The sequence below is a fragment of the Gordionus sp. m RMFG-2023 genome, chromosome 1, assembly GCF_954871325.1.
Source record: "Gordionus sp. m RMFG-2023 chromosome 1, tfGorSpeb1-WG-v2, whole genome shotgun sequence".
NCBI lineage: Eukaryota > Metazoa > Nematomorpha > Gordioida > Chordodea > Parachordodidae > Gordionus > Gordionus sp. m RMFG-2023.
Genome location: NC_088775.1, coordinates 70846912 through 70870024, shown reverse-complemented (window position 1 = coordinate 70870024; position 23113 = coordinate 70846912). Strand labels below are relative to the sequence as shown.

General features: G+C 24.5%; 1 protein-coding gene across 3 annotated transcripts in view; it reads right to left on the bottom strand.

The window, feature by feature from the left end:
• LOC135922563 (rab GDP dissociation inhibitor alpha-like) overlaps positions 1-20174 on the bottom strand; it is a 62483-nt gene extending 42309 nt beyond the window's left edge. For 2 of the 3 annotated variants that reach the window (XM_065456962.1, XM_065456961.1), the window contains exons 1-5: positions 20074-20174; positions 19923-20030; positions 19781-19880; positions 19598-19732; positions 18861-19056 (exon numbers count right to left, since the gene is read on the bottom strand). In XM_065456962.1, the coding sequence (XP_065313034.1) occupies positions 18861-19056; positions 19598-19732; positions 19781-19880; positions 19923-20030; positions 20074-20118 (584 nt within the window). In that variant the 5' untranslated portion in view covers positions 20119-20174. The remainder of the gene's footprint in view (positions 1-18860; positions 19057-19597; positions 19733-19780; positions 19881-19922; positions 20031-20073) is intronic. The other variant, XM_065456963.1, reaches the window with a different exon arrangement.
• Between the last annotated feature and the right edge of the window lie 2939 nt (positions 20175-23113).

Here is a 23113-nt window from a genome sequence, read left to right as displayed (position 1 = left end):
TTTTTTATTTAATTTACGTGATGATTTAATTTTATCAATAGTTTAATAATTAAATTTTACTTTTATTAAGATAAATAAATTAAAATTACTCACTTTATAAAAAATTATATTTGATATATTATATTATTTAGTAATTTTATGGATCTATTATTAATAATTATAATACATTTCACTTTTGTCTTAAGACTTATCTTTGGCCTATATTCCATTTCTTAAAAAGCATTTTTGGTTCACTTTTTTTATATATAAATGCTTTTTTCCAAAAATGTATAAATTATGATGAATAGTTTTATAAAAAATAATCAACTTTTACATTCTTTCTTTTAAATTATTGTTTAAGATATATGCATACATTTTTGGGGGTCAGGGAGTGGGGGGAGGACTAGGTTATTTTTTTATTAGCTTAAAATGATATTCACAAAAAGTGATAAATTTCTGAAGGGTGGGGGGAATTTCCCCTTGTCCCCTCCCTGGCTACGCCTATGTTGCCAGATGAGAGTTTTGTGGGGCATTGTTAGATCGAAAATAAGTTATGCAAAACTCTCATCTAGCAATAATATATTTTTTAGATTATAAATTACTAAAATAAAAATTTAGTTTAAAAGATTTTTTATTGTGCACATAAATTGAAATATATACTCAACTCCATTAACATATTTTATAAAAATAATGGAGAGTTTTAGAATAACCCCTTATCTAAACAAATATGAATACTCATAGTGTTGCGTAATCGGCTAATTTTAGCCGACTAAAAACGGCTTAGCCGAGATTTTAGGTGGAAAAATCGGCTAAGCCTTATTAGGTAAAGCCTAAAAATCGGCTAAACCTAATTAGGCTAAGCCTAAAAATCGGCTAAGCCTAAAAATTGGCTAAAATAAATTAGTCAAAATTCTGCATCGATGCTTAGCACTAATTATTATTTATTTATTTTAGTAAAATAATTTATTTTATTTATATTTAATGTAAATATTTTATTATTATCAACAAATAAACATGATATGATTTAATATTTTTTATTTATATTATTATATTTTGAAATGAAAATAAATTTATTTATTTGATGTTTTTTTAATAAAAAAAATAATATGCTGCTATATTGTAAAAATGTAATATTCTTTATAATATAATTTATTAGTGATTTTCACAATCTTTGTAAATACATCTTTTATTGAGGAATTATATTGTAAATTTTATTAGATAAATAAACAATCTTTTCGGTGAAATCTTTTATCATTTTTTTAAAATTATCTATTTATTATTAAATGAGGTGGATTTTATGAAACTTTTTTGATGTTATTTTATATGATCTTTTTAAGGATAATTTTTTAATGTGACAATTGTCATAATCCTTCTTTTATAAGTTTTTTGAATTTTTTTGAAGAAAGTATGTTAAAATAAGTATTAATAACATGTGTAAATACAAATTTAGTGAAGATGTACCAATGAAAAGTGACAATTGTCATAATCGCTATTTTTAAAGTTTTTTGAATTTTTTTGAAGAAAATATGTTAAAATAAGTATTAATAACATGTGTAAATATAAATTTAGTGAAGATGTATCAATGAAAGACAATTGTCATAATGGTTAATTTTAAAGTTTTTTGAATTTTTTTGACGAAAATTTGTTAAAAAAGTGACAATTGTCATAATCGTTATTTTTAAAGTTTTTTGAATTTTTTTGACTAAAATATGTTAAAATAAGTATTAATAACATGTGTAAATATAAATTTAGTGAAGATGTACTAATGAAAAGTGACAAATGTCATAATCGCTATTTTTAAAGTTTTTGGAATTTTTTTGACGAAAATATGTTAAAATAAGTATTAATAACATGTGTAAATATAAATTTAGTGAAGATGTACCAATGAAAAGTGACATTTGTCATAATAGTTATTTTTAAAGTTTTTGAAGAAAATATGTTAAAATAAGTATTAATAACATGTGTAAATATAAATTTAGTGAAGATGTACCAATGAAAAGTGACATTTGTCATAATCGTTATTTTATAAGTTTTTTGAATTTTTTTGAAGAAAATATGTTGAAATAAATATTAACATGTTTAAATAAAAATTTAGTGAAGATGTACCATAGAAAAGTGACAATTGTCATAATCGTTATTTTTAAAGTTTTTTTGACGAAAATATGTTAAAATAAGTATTAATAACATGTGTAAATATAAATTTAGTGAAGATATACCAATGAAAAGTGACAATTGTCATAATCGTTATTTTTAAAGTTTTTTGAATTTTATTGACAAAGATATTTTAAAATAAGTATTGATAACATGTTTAAATAAAAATTTAGTGAAGATGTCCTCTAGATAAGCGACAATTGTCATAATCGTTATTTTTAAAGTTTTTTGATTTTTTTTGACGAAAATAGTTAACTTGCATCGATATTGATTTTAAAATAGAAAAAAAAGTTTACCCAAATTTTAAACAAGATTGTCTGGTGAAAATTGGTAAAAAAATAATAATTTCTAACTTAGGATATTATGATATAAATTTTGCATATTAATTTCTGACCCGATGAACGGATGTAATAAAATGCCAATTTGCTCCTGTTTTTGGGGAAGAATCTATTATTACCATATGTTTTTCTATGGCATATACTCAGGCAATTTTAATTTTACAATCTATATTTTTACCCATTTACATCAAAGAAATTTTAAAAATAACGATTATGACAATTGTCACTCTTCTATAGTACATCTTCACTAAATTTTTATTTAAACATGTTATTATTACTCATTTTAACATATTTTCGTCAACAAAATCAAAAAACTTAAAAAATAATGATTATGACAATTGTCGCTTATCTAGAGTACATCTTCACTAAATTTTTATTTAAACATGTTATCAATACTTATTTTAAAATATTTTCGTCAAAAAAATTCAAAAAACTTTAAGAATAACGATTATGACAATTGTCACTTTTCATTGGTACATCTTCACTAAATTTTATTTAAACATGTTATCAATACTTATTTTAACATATTTTCTTCAAAAAAATTCAAAAAACTTATAAACTAACGATAATGACAATTGTCACTTTTCTATGGTACATCTTCACTAAATTTTTATTTAAACATGTTTTTAATACTTATTTTAACATATTTTCTTCAAAAAAATTCAAAAAACTTATAAAATAACGATTATGATAATAGTCACTTTTCTATGGTACATCTTCACTAAATTTTTATTTAAACATGTTTTTAATACTTATTTTAACATATTTTCTTCAAAAAAATTCAAAAAACTTTAAAAATAACGATTATGACAAATGTCACTTTTCATTGGTACATCTTCACTAAAATTATATTTACACATGTTATTAATACTTATTTTAACATATTTTCGTCAAAAAAATTCAAAAATTTTTAAAAAATAACACATATGACAATTGTCACTTTTCATTGTCTTCACTAAATTTATATTTAAACATCTTATTAATACTTATTTTAACATATTTTTGTCAAAAAAATTCAAAAAACTTTAAAAATAACGATTATGACTGTCAATTTTCCATGGTACATCTTCACTAAATTTTATTTAAATATGTTATCAATACTTATTTTAACATATTTTCTTCAAAAAACTTATAAAATAACGATTATGGCAATTGTCACTTTTCTATGGTACATCTTCACTAAATTTTTATTTAAACTTTTTTTTATTACTTATTTTAACATATTTCCTTCAAAAAAATTCAAAAAACTTATAAAATAACGATTATGACAACTGTCACTTTTCTATGGTACATCTTCACTAAATTTTTATTTAAACATGTTTTTAATACTTAATTTAACATATTTTCTTCAAAAAAATTCAAAAAACTTATAAAATAACGATTATTACAATTGTCACTTTTCTATGGTACATCTTCACTAAATTTTTATTTAAACATCTTATTAATACTTATTTTAACATATTTTCTTCAAAAAAATTCAAAAAACTTATAAAATAACGATTATGACAATTGTCACTTTTCTATGGTACATCTTCACTAAATTTTTATTTAAACTTTTTTTTAATACTTATTTCAACATATTTTCTTCAAAAAAATTCAAAAAACTTATAAAATAACGATTATGACAATTGTCACTTTTCTATGGTACATCTTCACTAAATTTTTATTTAAACATGTTTTTAATACTTATTTTAACATATTTTCTTCAAAAAAATTTAAAAAACTTATAAAATAACGATTATGACAATTGTCACTTTTCTATGGTACATCTTCACTAAATTTTTATTTAAACATCTTATTAATACTTATTTTAACATATTTTCTTCAAAAAAATTCCAAAAACTTATAAAATAACGATTATGACAATTGTCAATTTTCTATGGTACATCTTCACTAAATTTTTATTTAAACATGTTATTAATACTTCTTTTAACATATTGTCGTCAAAAAAATTCAAAAAACTTTAAAAATAACGATTATGAGAATTGTCACTTTTCATTGGTACATCTTCACTAAATTTATATTTACACATGTTATTAATACTTATTTTAACCTATTTTCTTCAAAAAAATTCAAAAAACTTATAAAATAACGATTATGACAATTCATTAAAATATTATCCTTAAAAAGATCATATAAAATCATCAAAAAAGTTTCATAAAATCCACCTCATTTAATAAAAAAATAGATATTTTAAAAAAATTATAAAAAAATTATAAAAGATTTCACCTAAAAGATTGTTTATTTATCTAATAAAATTTACAATATAATTCCTCAATAAAAGATGTATTTATAAAGAAGATTGTGAAAATCACTAATAAATTATATTAAAAAGAATATTACAATTTTACAATATAGCAGCATATTATTTTTTTTATTAAAATAACATCAAATAAATAAATTTATTTTCATTTCAAAATTTAATAATATAAATAAAAAATACAGGCGCGTAATCAATGGGGGGGAAAGGGGGAAATTTCACCCCCCATAGCAAATTTGACTGTTTTTCTAAATATTATTTTAAGATAATAAAAAATTTTACCCCGACCCCCGGACCCCCTCCCTCCTGCTCTATCAAAATTTTTCAATATCAAGCAGAGTTTATCCTTACTGCTAGTTGCATTGATTTTCCTATAGCTCACTACTATGTAGAAATTTACAAAAACCAAATTTCGATTTGGTTCAAGTTATTGATTTGGAGGAAAATGTGGACAGGAAGAATGAATGTAGTTGAATATTTCATAATATTTATATAGACGCTGAATCAAACTAAATCTTATAAAATATCCAATTTCATTTCATTCTTAGATACTTTTTTATCGCAAATTAAAGTACGGTTTTTAGATAAAAAACAAGTCCTTTGGTAATCTTCAAATTTTATTACCTAAAGACCCTTCTTCGTTTTCTGATGCCATTATTGGTATAATTAAATATTTAGCAAAATTTTATTCCTATGATGTTGATACTGAAATCAATTTAATCAGTGAATTCGAATTGTGGTATAAATATTTACTACGTTTATTATTTTACCTGAGCATGCTATTGATGCGCTCAATCGGTATAAGGAGGCTTAATTTCCAAATATTTTGAAGGTATTTAATATTCTTGCATGTTTGCCTATTACAACATATACGAATGAAAGGACCTTTTTCAAATTGAGAAGGTTGAAAACTTATTTACAAAATACTACTTCTCTGCTAAATGGGTTAGCTATGTTAAATATCCACAGAGATTTATTTCTAACGACAAAGAAAATTCTTGATGAATTGGAAAAATTCCCACGAAAATTAAAAATCGCATTATAATTCTAGTATTTAATAAATTTTTTATATAATATTGTATTTAATAAGGTATAAAAACTTGTTCCTTAAAAAATTTTCTAGTCAATATTTTATACACACTACAATTAGAATTTTCAATCAAAAAAATTTTATATTTATATTATATGAGAATTTAAGCTGAGGCTAGTTTTTAAAGCAAATTTATAAAAAAAAAAATTGACACTAAACTTTATTTCAATTTTATATTTTTTAAAAAAAATTTATCTATAATATACCTAACTTAAAATAAAAATTGGGTTATAACTTTTATTTCTTCTTATATTCATAAGCGCGAATTAGTAATCAGGAGACCCAAAAGAAAGCGACTACTTACGTCAACGCATAGGAATTCAGATTATAAAATCTAATTTTACACGCCATAGGTTCATTCCCCGAAGCTGATTAATCTAGATTTTCTTCTTCTTCCCTAAATTATTTAAACCCCCCCCCCTTCTTCTTCATATAATCATTTGCATTTATTATATTTCTATTATATCTATTATTATACTTTGTATTATGAAATCCTTGTTTGTTAAATTTCTTTAATTTTCTAGAATTATGTTTTGGACATGATTTTATTTTTATACTATCATTTTGTCAGATTTAATTTGTCTTTATTAATAAATGTTAAATTTAAAAATTAAAAAAAAAATTTCTTAAATAATTAATTTATAAAAGGAACCAAAATTCAAATAAAAGCTAAAAATATTAATATAATTATTATTGAATTATGAATAATTTAAAAGAATAGATCAAAGATATGACCCGGCCGAAGGTGAGGAAAAAGCTGGCCAAAGGGGGTTTGGAGGCAAAGCCCCCCAAAAAATTCCCCCCCCCTATAGGAAAATCCGGTTCCATGTCAATTCAGCGAAACTTTTATCGCGAAACACTTTTTCGCGAAACTTTTATCGCGAATGTCGTTTATCGCGAATGGATTTTATAGCGAAACTTTTATCGCGAATCCATAATAGCGAATACTATTCCGCGAATGCAATATCGCGAAACAAATATCGCGAATTTTTCATAGCGAAACCTTTATCGCGAAACCTTTATAGCGAATACATTACCGCGATTACAATATCGCGAAACAAATATCGCGAATTTTTTATAGAGAAACCTTTATCGCGAAACAAATATCGCGAATTTTTTATAGAGAAACCTTTATCGCGAAACCTTTAAAGCGAATACATTACCGCGAAACTTTAATCGCGAATCAATAATCGCGAAAATAAACCTTTAAAGCGAATACATTACCGCGAAACTTTAATCGCGAATCAATAATCGCGAAAATTTTATAGCGAAGTTATTATAGCGAAACATATATCGTGAAGATATTATAGAGAATTTAATATCGCGATAATTGCTAATAATGACTAATTTATTTTGAATCACTTTTTTATAATTAAATTATTTGAATAATATTTTTTTAAAATAGGTTGAAGATTGATTCACAATGATAGTTTGTAATTTACTTTTAACCTTAAAAAATTTATGTAATGATTAATAAACTTAGATCTGGTTTATGAAATTTGTTATTGAAATACACTTTTTCGCTATCCTATCCTTTTCTTCGAAGTTCTTATTTTATAATAATCGCGCACAAGGAACTCAGCTTTATCAATATATTAATCATTGAGTTTATTAGTTAAATCTTGATATTTACTGGCGAAATTGATATCTGGGTAGCATTCCTATTTATTGTCTGATGACCTAATTAGTGTTGTTAAACGGCTCTTTTTGAGCCGATTTTTAAAAACGACTAACTCAATATTTCATCTTGAATAATATTAAGCAAGACTGAAGATTTTGTTTGTAGAAGGAACAAAGGTTTAAACATCTATTAAAAAATCTCAAGGCTTAGGCAATATTTTTCTGGCTAAAATATTGAGTTAGCCGTTTTTAAAAATCGGCTCGTTTAACAACACTAGACCTAATATTTATAAATTTATCAATCAATTTTGGCCAGGGTTAGCAGTCAGTCAATTAACCAGTCAAATGACTAGATTTTGACGGGTCAATTAAACGGGGGAATATTTGATCTGGTCATATAGTCAAATATTCTATAAGATCTGAATATAAAAAGAAAAAACGATATAAATACATGTGATCACAATACTGCTATTTATTGAGTTCCTAATATTAAGGAGAGCATTTTACTCATAGTGAATTTAATGAAGTATGTAATATAATAAGAGAATTAGGCATACTACAGGTGGTGATCAAAATATTTCAAGTTATATTTTACGATCTTTATAGTTATCTTTTTATCTTTTCTGTTTATTTGGGAAGGGGGGGGGGGGGGTGCGTGATTTAGTATAATATCTCGGCATGAATCTCAATTAATTTAAATATAATATTTTGATTTGGGTTCTTATTGAATAAATAATTTTAAAATATAATAAAAATATAGCCACACTTATAAAAATTAACAAATAATTAATGACATAATTGATAAATTATAACTATTAAAAAAAAAGTATTGCCGAAATTTAAAAAAAAAAAATTTCTCGTCTGGCTGGTGCCATTCTCTTGGTTATAAATTATAAATATTTTCGCCATTCTTTCCTCTTTATTTCAGAGTCTTATAAAATACAATAATAAATTTTTGTTTGTTTTTATATTATAGGCTCAAATTTTTTATATTTGCATTATTTTTTGTGACAAAATATAGGAAGGTCTACTTTGGTATAAAATTTAGCAAGCTACATACCGACTCATTCGTCAAGATACAGATTTTATGAGGATATTTACAAATTCTTTTATATGTGATCTTTCTCTACCACATCAATCCTACGATTAATATTTCAAAAATAACTACCTTTCGTCATGCATTATAAAATTATTTTAAATTTCATATTCCTACCCCTTGAGTCATATAGTTGTTTTCCCTTACAAATATGATCACTTTTGATGAGCAACATTATTAGTAAAATATTATTATAAATACTCAAGTATTACACTAAAGGGCAAAGTTTAAAATGAGGATTACATTTTCCTTTTATTCATTAAAGCATGTAAATTTTTTTATATTGGGATGTTTTTGTCCGATGTTTTTTCCCATGGTTATTTTTAACCAGTCTTTGTCCAAATCAGTGATTCTTTTAAAATTTTACACTTCAGTTATATATTTAACAATTAAACTATTGGCTTAGACGATATGATATGACAATGCTCTACTTTTTCCTTCACATATTCAATAAATAAAAAAATCATTTTTTAAAAAACTTTTTATAATTAAATTTATTTTGTAAGGATATTTATTCTAAATGTGAATTAGATATCAAAAAATATGGCCTAAAGGGATCTATAAAAATAAGATAATACGCTATACCATTTCCTTAACTTAAGAAAAGGACTGTGGAGAATATAATCAGGGGCTTGTATACATATCTATAAATGATATCAACCCTCTCAAAACTTTTAACCACCTACCAAATAAAAATTATTAAAAAAAGAAAATACAATTCATCCCTTTCCAATTTTATTCAAATAATGATAATTATTTCATAACTAACTACCCCCCCCCCTCTAATTTCAATGATGCTCCTCTAATGAGTTCGCAGTTCAAGTTACGATGGAAAAAAAATTGCTTGAATTAATTTTGTTATATTATAGCTCTAAAATTCCTTAAGGTTCATAATTATTTAAATATTGGCATTTTGTTAACTTTTTTAAATATACTATATTCTCATTTGATTTGATAACAAATTGAATAATAAAAATAAAACTAAAATTAAAATACATCATTTTTTTTGGTTATATTTTTTTAAAAAATATTTTTATTTACCCGCGAAGAGTGGCATTAAAAATTAAAAAATCTCGCTGAATAATAACAAATCTAAATTTTTTTATGAAAACTAGATTTAAGAAATTTACGTAAGAAATGTATATGAGATGTCTTACCTTTTCACTTATTACAAAGAACTTATAGGAATTTTGAGTTATTTTCTCTAAAACATCCACCAATAATTTTAAAATCATTCTTCGCTAGGCTTTATTTTAATTGTATGCGGTTTTAGATGAAATAATTAAAATGCAAATGTAATTATAAACGATTTATTATTAATTATGGAGAATATGGTAAGAATAACTATTATCAGCTTGGATTTTACAGTTTATAAAATAGTTTTTAAATAAGTGTTCTAAACAGTGGCGTAGACAAAGGGGAAGAGCTAAACCTCCCTCACTGGGAAATATGATTAATGACAACTTTCTTGTAAATTGATAAAACTCCTTCCATAGTCTAAAGAAAATTCTTATTTAAAAAACAACATAAAAAAATCTTACAAATCTAGGAATAAACAATACCATCATTTTATTTTATAATCCATTTTCACAATTTTTTTTACAAATTATAATTATAAAACGGAACGCTTCTCAGAGAGGTTAAGCGCACTTAATATTACGTTATTAAACAATAGCTCAATCTATTCACTTGATGAAAATAATTAGCTATCCTAATTGTTTTAAATTTTACCATAACCAATCCTTCTCATTTTGATATAACATTTTCCAAAGTTGCCGCAAGTTATGTCATCTGTCGGAAAAGTTTCCAAGCTTAATTTTCTTTGGGCTAAAATATAGAGTATCTTTTAATCCTCATATTTTGAAATAGGAAAAAAGTTGATTTTATAAATAAATATAGTAATATTTTTTTAAGATATTTCATTTAATTTTTTTTATTATAATTGCCTTCTTTAGATTCTTTGTTTAATCTTATAATGTTTCAAATTTTTGAAATTCTAATACTTTTTGGTTCATACTTGGTTTGCTATTGTCTATTTCGCTTATTAAAACTAGTTTTTGTTTATTGACTGGAAAAACTGATTGATGTAATACTAAGTAATAATCTAGCATTTCATATAGTAGAGCTTACCTAAAAATATTTGTTTGTTTTCGCATGTTGTTAATCTTGGCAATTTTATCTTATTTTGTCAGTAAAAACTATCTACCAAATGAATTGAAGAATCAATGTAATAATTATTGATTTAAGTTCCAGATTTATTGCTTCCGGAAATTTGGTTGATTTTACGCTTTAATGGGTGATATAGATTTTATTTTTCTTATAGCACGGTTGCCTTTTTGTGTGTGAAAAAAATGACTGAAGAATTAATAAATATTAGCGCAAACCAGCTATTTTTCATTCTATCAATAATGCCCGAATTAGGCAATTTTTCTTATTTTGCTAATAAACTTTTTCTTTATACTGTCTAAACGAATTAAATTATAATTAATAAGGAACATCGATGAAATTTTCGGAATAAATTATTTAAGTTGCTTAAATCATAGATTTGCCAAAATTTTGTTACTAATAGTTTTTTTCCTTTTACTAGCTATTATACTCGTTTAAGTACTCAATTGGTACTAATAAAGCAAGAAATATTGATATAATTTACAATTAGTTCGTAGAACTATACAGTCGCCAAATTTAACGGCGATGATATTAAGTATATAAATCCTGTCTATGCCACTGTTCTGATACACAAGTTGAAGCGATAAAGAAATTGCTCAGAATTATCAAATTATTATGGTAATTATAGATATAAATATCTTAAACATGATATTTAAAGAAGTTCGAATATTATGAAAGAATTAAATAAAAATGTAAATATAAGCCTTCCTGATATTGGAATATCTTTATTTTCTTGATTTGGAACATTATCTATTTATTTTCAAAAAATCCTAATTTATTTTAATTCCATTTTATTAGAAAAAAATGAGTAAAAAGTGCTTACAAATTGAGAAGGAGCGTTTAGCGGTGTTTTCATAAAAACGCCTGATTTAAATTGAACTGGTATTATTTTATAAAATGATGAAAACTATTATACGTTTTTTTAATTTTTATATTGTTTAGTTAGACTTGTGAAATCAGCAAAAATAAAAAACTAAAATAACTGAAGATCTAATGATTTATTTCCATAATTTATTCTTCATAAATATTACAATTGTAATCCAATAGAATATTTTGAATTTTTTTTTTGATAATCATAACTTTGCAGTTATTTCTATTTATTAAAATGCGATAAGAAGAAAAAGGAGAGGTCAAAATATTCAAATAAATTAGTTACTATTATATCAGAAAGTTATATCGATGTGCATTATCTAAAAATTATAATTAGGAGGCATTAATTATCAGTAAAATCTTCTATAATTTTTAAAAATAATCTGAGAAAATCAATAAAAAATTCTTAGCTTTCTATACAATTTTTCATATAGATTGGAAAAAAGGTATATCAGAAAATTTTCTTTAAATGACATAAAGCACGTGGGGGGAAGGGGGGGTTAACTTATTCTGGTAAAAACTTAACCCAAAATGTCCCCTCCATACTTACAACCATGAGTGAGTGAGACCAGAAAGAGTAATGTATTTTGTATCACATCAGTTAAATGTTACATGCTTATTAAATAAACAATACGTAATAAAATATTCTTAAAACATTCGCGTTTATGATTTAAGAAACTTCGGTTGGTAAATTGATATTGAATATATCAATTTCACTTAAAATGAATTCGTAATTTTCATAAAATATTCTTAAGACATTCGCGTTTATGATTTAAGAAACTTCGGTTGGTAAATTGATATTGAATATATCAATTTCACTTAAAATGAATTCGTAATTTTCGAAGTCATGCGCTCGCTATAATAATTTCGCGCACATACATTCGCGGTAGAAAATTCGCTATAAAGAGTTGGCGATTAAAGTTTTGCTATAAGTTTCGCTAAAATTTATTCGGTCTAAAGTATTCGCGGTTTAGGTTTCGCGGAAATAAATTCGCGATAATGAGTTCGCGATCAAAGTTTCGCTATAATGTATTCGCTATAAAGTATTCGCGGTTAAAGTTTCGCGGAAATAAATTCGCTATAACGAGTTCGCGATCAAAGTTTCGCTAAAATGTATTCGCTATAAAGTATTCGCGGTTAAGGTTTCGCGGAAATAAATTCGCGATAATAAGTTCGCGATATTGTCTTCGCTATAAAAGTTTCGCGGAAAAAAATTCGCGGAATTGGTTTCGCGATATTGCCTTCGCTATAAAATTCCTTCGCGATAAAAGTTTCGCGAAAAAGTGTTTCGCGATAAAAGTTTCGCTGAATTGACCTGATACGGGAAAATCCTGGATACGCCACTGAAAAAATATTAAATCATATCATGTTTATTTGTTGATAATAATAAAATATTTACATTAAATATAAATAAAATAAATTATTTTACTAAAATAAATAAATAATAATTAATATTAAGCATCGATGCAGAATTTTGACTAATTTAATTTTAACAGATTTATATAGGCTTAGCCGATTTTTAGGCTTAACCTAATTAGGCTTAGCCAATTTTTAGGTTTAGCCGATTTTTAAGCTTACCTAATTAGGCTTAGCCGATTTTTAGGTTTAGGCGTAGTTTTTAGCCGATTACGCAACACTACTCATAAGATAAATTTCTGATTTATCCCTCATCAAATAAAAAAAATTTATTATTCATCTATCATCGAATAAAAAAAAGGAAATTTGATTCTCAGTCATTTTTGATGGGCTATCAGCCAGAAATATAAAAATTTGCAACTCTATCATAATGCTTTAAAAAACAAAATTTAATGAAACCACACATTGCGCGATATTCAACTTTGAAGACGTATATATTTGGGTGTGGTTGAGCTAGCATACTAAAATTTGTTTCACTTATAACCTACATAATTATAATGCCAAGTTTCGTTCATTTTAAAGATGGTTGTCCAAAAATCGCATTTTTTGGTCAATTTGAAATGTGACCTGTTATAATTTAATTTCCACAAACTAGTTACATTATTGAATGTGGCTTAACTATGATTACGATTTTCTGTTAATAAAATATAAATATAAGATGACTTTTAAAAAATATTATAAATAAATTTGATATAGTATAAATTTGGGTTGACATAATTTAATCAAATTAAAAACGATAATTTTTTTATAAAGATAATGATAAATAAATTTTCTTATTTGTTGATTTTTAAATAATTATTTGTCAAATAATTTTTATATATTTAACTATATTTTGCATATAGTTTCTAATTGGTAGCTAAATTATATTTTTATTATAAATAATTTTATTGTGTTATATGTAAAAAAACTCATGAAAAAATTTCAATTCAATATTTGGTCGATACTAGAATTGGCAAAATTTGTGATTTTTTTTTAAAAAATCGCGATTCAAACCAAATATTAATATTTCAATTTGAGAAGTTACCGATTTGATTGAGAAGTCATATATCATAATTTTTTTATCTTAGTATAATATTTCTTTGTAAGTAAAAAGTTAATGCTTAGGAGATCCGTTCTGAAATTATTAAAAAAATATGTCAAATGAAAAACCGACTGTCAATCAAATATCGGATATGTGCAAACTGTTAAAAAAAATTTAAATAGTCGATATTAAAGAGTCGGAAAGAAAATCATTCATTTTCTAAAATGAATACTATTATGAATATCCTCATATATAACTGTAAAGCAAATTTAAAATTTTATTTTTTTTTTACTAATAAAATAATTGTAGTTTTATTATTTTTAATTTTAGCTACTATTAATTCTTAATTGGGTGTACTGAATTATTAGCCAAATATAAAATATTCGTTTTTACCCTTCATTTAAAATAATCTTGATTAATAGTTTTGTGGCAATTCTTTAGTATGACCCTAAAATTATATTCTTAAAACTCCTTCTCTCCTTCCTTTTTCTGGAAGAGGTTAGTTCTTAAATTATATAATGATAAATATAGTTAGTGCTGTAAGGTAACGTGAAAAAAAGTAATGGTCACTAACTTCGTTACTTTTTTGAAGAAAAGGAACGCCATTCGTTACCTTCTTCTAGAGGTAACGAGTAAAGGTAACGTGTTTTTTCTTTTGAGTAACGGTAACGCAAAATGTTACTTTAAATTTTTTCTTAAAAAATATTTTAAAAAAGAAAAGCATAATACATTGTACTTTAAAATTACTTTTATTTATTTTTTAATATAAGTAATTTAAGCCGAGTTTTTAATTCATATCCACAATTCCCATATTTTTATTTTAAATTCTCGTTGATAAATTTTCAGGCTAATGTTAATCTAATTATATTCAATTAAAATTCAAAGTAAATGTTAAAAATATTATTTTTATAATTTATTTTAAGAATATTATGTCCATAATTACTTCTTCGGATGATTTAACCCTTCCCTGGCCTCAATTTGAAACATATTTTACACCATAAAGAAAATTACGGGTACAAAGTCTACACTTTGTAAATGTAAATTATATTCTCAATACCCAAGTTCAAACTTTAAAAAGCATATGAAGGTAAAAAGATGAATTAATATATTATTTCAAACATTAATATAATATATAATCATGGGTATTATAAAATAACCATTAAAAGAAGTATTCTTTCATAATATTTTAAAAACTTAATTATTAAATTAAAATATGCTATAGTATAGGGCTGGGAACCAACATTGAAAAAGCTAAATTATTTTTAATAAAAAATTCAGGTATTAATAATATTTTAATTAAAAAATTATATACTGTACATTCCTCAAATGAAAGAAATTAATGAACATTTGAATAGTAATTGTAAAAAATTGAAACCAATCAAGTCACACTCATTGAGATGCAGAATACATCTACATCAAAGATAAAAATAGTATAATCAGCTGTTGATGAATTAGTTTTTAATTTTGTAATTGAAGAATTACAAACATTTTCAATTGTAGAAAGCACTGCATTTATTAATATTATCAAAAAATTGCAGCCAACAAAGAATGTGATATCTAAAAAAATTAACAAATATGACACCATGGCAAAGAAATAGTGGATTTAGTGTGTATCCCAAAAATTGTTTGTACAACTGTGGATTCTTGGTCAGCTTATTATCGGTATATAAAATATATATTTTTTAGATTCATAATATTGTCTCTTAAAAAAGTTCCTATTTATGGATGACGGTTGAGTGGCTATACCCAGACACTCTTGAGAGGCTTTCAGGTTGCTTAGCTTGAAGGCTAAACCAAAAACACACATTTGTTTATCTAGCAAAAATAATCTTTGAAATTTTTACCACATATAAGATAAAAAATAACGTGACTAAGTGCATAACCGATAATACTAGAAATTATGCTTTCAAGTAAAAAAATAAAATATATTTACTAAAAATTTATTAGAGTATATGAACAAGGAAAGGATTCGGATGATGAAATAGTTCATCTAACATTAATATATTTGAAAATCAAAATACTAATGATAGTATTGTATACTTTAAGCATCATTCCTGTTCAGCACACACTTTAAATCTCACTACAAATTTTGACATTGAAAAGGCAGGTAACGATGTCCATTTCAAAAATTATATTTTCTAAGTATAAGCTATTGTGGAATAAACATGGGCAATCTTCATACTATGCAGCCATTTTCAAGAAAAACATAAGAAGATATCTGATTGGTTATAACAAGATGAAACTCTTTTTATAACTCCGTGAAATTAATAGTCTTATTAAGAAGAATTGCCAAAAATTTGACGAATCTTGTGATAAATCTGAATTACAGAGATTTTTAGATAACGACAAGTCGTTCATAAATGAATATTGTATGGTAAGTGTTAATTAAGAAATGCATATATATGATTTTATAGGTTATAGAACCGATTGCTACGGCTTTTCAATTTTGGAGGACGAAGACAAATTGCATTAGGAATATCTCACTCATATAAAACTTAAAAAAATGGTTTTAAATAATTTCAAGTTTTATAAGCCACTTATCAATTCAATCCTGGAAGGCATAGATAAAGGTATAAAGTTCAAATATTGCTTACAATTTATATTTTGTTTATCTTTTATTTTCAATAGATTCAAACATATCTATAGAAATGAATATATACTAATCCACAATAATTCACCAGCTATTTAAATTGGATGGCTCTGAATAAAATTAGAAGTCAACAAAGGAAGAATGCTAGAACTTATTTCCAGTTTGAAAAAAGATCTTGTTAAAGAGCAGAATTAATTCCTTTATCCAACACATATACCAGAATATTTTCTGATAAAGATAAAAAAAAATTTTGATGAGAAAATTAATGAAGTCCTTGTGAAGATGATCTATTAAAAAATTTTCAAAATAAAAGATAATTCATTAAATATTTTTAAAAATTCCCCGAATTTATTTAATATAATACAACTCTCCCATTTTCTGCCCCAATTGAAGGTGTGTTTAGCATGACAAAAACTGTGTTGAACACTAATTGCTCTTGTTTGTCTATGAAAATTTTGAAAATTAATTTTTGCTAAAATAAATAAAAAATTGTTACAAAAAGTATCTTATATAAAATATATTATTTTAGTATAATTTTATTTATATTATAATTATATATATGAAATTTTTTTTATAAAAAGATCTTATATTATTATATATTCTTTTTGTGTAATTTTATTTATATTATATATTGTAGGAAACAAATTAATTTTTTTTTGTTATATAATGTTTAATTTTTTTGAATAGTCAGTAACACACGTTTTTTTAAAAAAAGGTAACGAGTAATGGTAATGCGTTCCTTTATTCAGACGTAACGAGTAATGGTAATGCGTTTCTTTTTTGTAGTAACGTTTACAGCACTAAATATGGTTTACTAAACCTATTTTCTGAAGATAAATTAATTGTTTATAACTAAATGTTACACACAAATATTTTTAAAATGTTTGGTTATTTGATAAAATTTAAAAATGTTTGGTTATTTGATAAAATTTAAAAAAAGATTAAATCTAAATTCGATTAATTTATTATTTAATAATTATTGTAAGGTTGTATTTATATTCCATATCCTGAAAATCAACATTATAATACTTTCATTAACATATTTTTTATCCTACTAACCTCAAATTTCAAACAATAAAACTGAAGTGGCTAATTTTATACTATACCATTCTCCTATCAATCAATCATGGTAAAATAACAAGTTATATCTGACTTGTTTAATAAAATTATGTTTTCAGATGAAATAAAAAAAATGAATGATGGTTAGCAGGGCCATATAATTCATAGTAAAACAATCAACAGCTTCAACAGAGTATTTTCATCATATGGGAATGTATTCCAAAGTTCTGAATCAGTTCAGAAAACAAGTTTACTTTTAACAATTAAATTCAAATACCAATGTCAAGTACATGAAAATCTGCAATGCACTTTAAAGGTTAGGCATAAAAAATCGATTTTTTAATTTTAACATCTAGATTTCGGAAGATATCATGATAATTCTCTTATAAAATTTTAAAAAACAAGTAGAATGTTATTATTGTATTAATCTAATTATAATGATAAAATTATTTTAATGGTAAATACTATATAATAAAATACATTTTTAAAAACTGATGTTTCTGTTAAGTTTACTAACTTTTAATGGACTACAAACCGTGAACCCGAACCAGGTTCAGAGATATTTCACTGAACCAGAACCATTTTTTTTAGGAGTATTCACAGCCTTGAATTAAATAAACTATTATTTTTTATAAAATATTAAATAATTTCTCACTACAATGAAATTAGAATTATACAATTAACAATTAATTATGTTAAAATTTGAGCAGTGAAATAAAAAATGAATCAAGTATTTTTTTTATCTAATATGTAAAGATTATTAGTAAAATTTAGTATTTTTCATATAAAAATTATGCAATTCTAAAATAATCTTAGTCTTTGCCTTTCCTTATATTAAGTATTTTAATCAAATTTAGTGAATAGAATTTTATTTAAAATATTGATTTAAATCACTGATTTTTCCAAAAATTGGGGTAATTTATATCGTGATTTAAATCAAATTAATTTTTAATTGCCAACTCTAGTTGATACTAATATTTATTCAGATAAATTATAAATATCAATCCTGTTTATATTTAAATATAATTAAATTAATAAAACATCATTAACATTAAAATTTAATCTTTTAATTGAGAAAAAATTGAATATATCTCAGGAAAATTATCTTTCTCTAGGGTATAATTTTAAAAAATAATTTTTTATTTTATTAAATATTTGATTTAAGTAAAAAATCAAGATTTTTGTCAACCCTAATATAAATTACTCATCATTTCTCCATAAAGCTAAAGCATGTCCTGTAAAATCTGCAGTATTTTTATCAAGGCCAAATTTTTCATATAATTTGTCCATGGTTGTATTTTGAGTTATGTCTTGCCATGTCTTTTGATTATCTTCACTAAATTCTTGTACAAATGTAAGAAATTTTTTAAATCGCCTCTTTTCAAACATTCCCATAAGACCTATATTTATATTGCCATTTATATTTAACATTTAATCTAAATGTGATTTTATAAAAATGCACTAATTAATATTGTTCTATGGCTCAATTTTTAAAAATAGCTAGCCCAATATTTTGCCAAAAATATTATACAAGCCTAGAAATTTTATTCATAGATAGCAGAAAGGTTTGGATATCTAAAAACAAAATCTTGAGACTTGCATAATATTATTTTAGCTAAACCCTTAATTTAAGATGAGCTAAATTGATCCATTTAACAACACTAGTACCCACCAATATTAATACCACATTTTTTTAGAAATTAAATATAAAAAAATTTATATAATATAAAATTGTTATTATATAATAAATTTTAAAGATTCACACTTGGATCTTTATTAACCTTGAGACAGAGCAATGCTTAAATAATTTGAATTTTATTTTCAATATATTTAAAATTTAACAATATTGGATCAATTCATATTTGCATTGGTGCACCTCTGATTTTATGTCAATATTTTATAGTAATTAAGATAATTCATAAATATTTTCATTTATATAACCTGAAGAAAGAGCTTCTGTTTCTGTGGCAGGTACTTTATACACTTTTTGATCTTTACAAACATAATTTCCATCCACTGATTTAAATTCCAAGTATTTTGTGACACCAGTGTGTATTAAGAGTTTCACCAGTAAACCTACGATAAAAAAATTTGAAATGTTACATTATTATATTAAAAGCAAACCATTGGCCATTAAGAACTTTGGGATTAAATCAACATTCCAATCTCTTCCTCTGCCCATTTTTTCTGATAGTATATCATTCCTACCAAAGTGTTCATATAACTATTTTTTTTAATAAAATATATAATAAATAAAAGAATTTACATATTCTAAAGGAGTAATAGATGCACTTTCACCTCCGTAATATTTGTTACGATCCAAATGTAAAACTTTTTTGCCTGCGACTGATAATAGACCACTTAATATGCATTCCTATAAGTAATTAGATTTGATAAGGATAATAAATAAATAATACTGTCAATCCTGTTCCCAATACGATAACATCGTAAAATTCATCCATAATAATTATTTTATCGATTACTTTAATAAAAAGGAATTAATTTAATATAATTTAAAGTGACGGACATTTATTTTGAGACGTTAATATACCTCAAAGCCAAAAGAGTTTATTGAAAAAGATAGTTTCTAAATTATAATTAAAATGATACGACGTTTTATCTAATAAATAGAAAGAGGAGATTTTAATAATATGGTGATTTCTATTTGTTGTGTTTTAAAAAAGAAATTAAAAATATGTTTTTTTAAATATGAATAATTGTTTGTATAAAATTAATTCTTTATAATGATTGAATTAATTAATTATTTAAAAATGTATATAATATACAACTGAATTAAAATTTTCCGATGTCCACACTATAGCATGTTATCGTGACATCATGTCCTCACTATATAGTGGTTTCACTAAGCAATGTCATCGTGAATATTATTTTTAAATCTAAACATTCCAAAAAAAAAATTTATACAGCGCTGAGGTTATTTTGGTATGGTACTCTAAACCAACATGAATCACAGCAACCTAATGAAACATTTTAAAATACACAATGCCAAAATCGCATATCAATTTATCTTTACATTACTTTTCATCAAAAAGTTAAATTTTTCTTGATTCATTTAAATATAAGTAAAAACTTTTTATGGTTGATCTAATTATGAATTAACAAAAGTTTTAAAAATATTCATAAAGCAAGAAAGTGAGTTTTACGCCTGATATTCTGCGCTGTTGATATTTAGATATGGTTGAGAAATTATATGAATCACAAGATGTCCTAATGAAACTAAAATACACAATACCAAGAACACACGTCAATTTATCTTTACATTACTTTTCCTCAAAAAGGTAAATTTTTCTTAAATTATTTGAAAAATATAAAATAAAAATATTTATATGATATTTTGAAAACTGCTAGAATCAACAAAAATACGTTAAATACCGATTAACACTAACCTTTAAATTGTTTTTTTTTATGTTTATATAAATTGATTTTTTTTTATATAAATTGTGTAGATTGATTTTTTTTTATGTATTAATATGAAAATTGTTATAATAGCCTGATTTTTAGTTTGATAAAGAAAATGTAAAATTTTAAAATATATATATAAAATTAAATTATTAATTTAAAATAAAATAAATAATCTCGTAACAATCATTTATTTTAGAAAACTTTATGGTGGCAAATCTTAAATAAATATGAAACAGACTCTCAATAATAATGTTAATATAAATATTGAATTTCCAATATACTCAGGAAATGGTGATCTTTTTTGAGTAGATTCGAAGACATCTTCAAGGACACTCAGTTCTCGGACATCGAAAAAGCAGGTTCCTTTACAAGTAGACTACCAGATGAGGTATATATCAAACTTAAATCGATATGTTCACCTATCGACTTCATCAATCCATCGATATTGATTAGGTTATTACACCCGAGGAAATCTACAAGTTCCAACTTATTATTATTTAACGCAGCTGTACAAGGTAAAACGAAAGTTACATCAAATGGGTAAATAGATTATGCATTTTAAAAAATGAATGTTTGCTAAGTGATAGTAGAGTTTATTACAACAACGTCAGAGCAAACTATCCAGGATCGTACAATAATTCTTCGAGATTGGATAATAGAGCTAGTTATAATAACAATAACTATAATAATAATAGATTTAATAATGATTATAATTACAGATATAACAAACATTATAACGATTCAAGATTTATTCAAAGATATAACGATAATCATAATAATGGAAATCAAGGAAGAAATCAAGTATGCAATTGTAAATATCATAACAACGACAATAATCAATCACTATATACAAATAAAGTAAACACTGTATATATAGAAGAGATAAAAGAAGATGATAATAACAAACTAGGAAGAAAAGAATATAATTTATACAATTTAGACATAAACAATATGGATACTGATAATAATTACACAGCGAACGATACTTATAAGGTCACGGTATATTTGAACGACATGCCTATTTTGATGCAGATTGATACCGGCTCGAGGTATAGTATTCTACCGATTCATATCGCGAAAAAGATTGGAGTAAAAATCTTAAATAAATCAGATATTAAATTAACTGGATATGATGGAAACACAATAAATGTATTAGGAACTACCAAAGTCAAGGCAAAATTCGAGGACAAAAGTCAAATCTTAACTGCTTATGTAGTCCAGAGTGATAAGATTGCACTGTTAGGAAGGACCTGGATAACTGTTTTTGGGAATATACTAGATAAATTTGTGAATATGGTCGAGGATGATTATGATAATACCATACAAGAATTAATCAAACAATGCAATTTTAAACTTAACCAAAAACCAATGCTACGCAGCTATGTCAAATTACTTTTAAAACACGATGCCACACCGAAAATCATACCGCCAAGGCGTATACCATATTCTAGACTTGATTTGATAACAAAAGAACTTCAAAAGTGGATAAACGATAAAATTATTGAACCTGTTGAAGATGTTAGATGGGCTAGTCCTCTCACTCCCGTTTATAAGAGCGATGACTCACTTAGGCTCTGTGCTAACTTCAAAAATACTATCAACCCTGCTTTACAAGATTTCAAGTACCCTATACAGTGGCGTAGCTACGGCGGTGGTTTTCGGGTTTGGACCCCTCCCAGAGCAAATATTTTTTTTAGATTATACGTTCAAAAGACTTAAAAGTTACTTTATATCAAATAAATACCATGAATATTTATATTTTTGATGTTCGTGGAATGATAATTTGAGATAATCTACGAAATTATAATAATATATTATTGATGCATTAACTAAATTTATTATATAATATCGAAGATATTGTTATGATTTTTAAGATAAACCCGGTCGAAGGCCGGGCTAAAGAGCCGAAGGCCCGTTAAAGGGGTCTGGGGGGCGAAGCCCCCCAGTCTTATATATGTATGGACCCCCTCTAAGGAAAATTCCTAGCTACGCCACTGACCCTATACCACGTATAAATTGTTTAATCGAAAAATT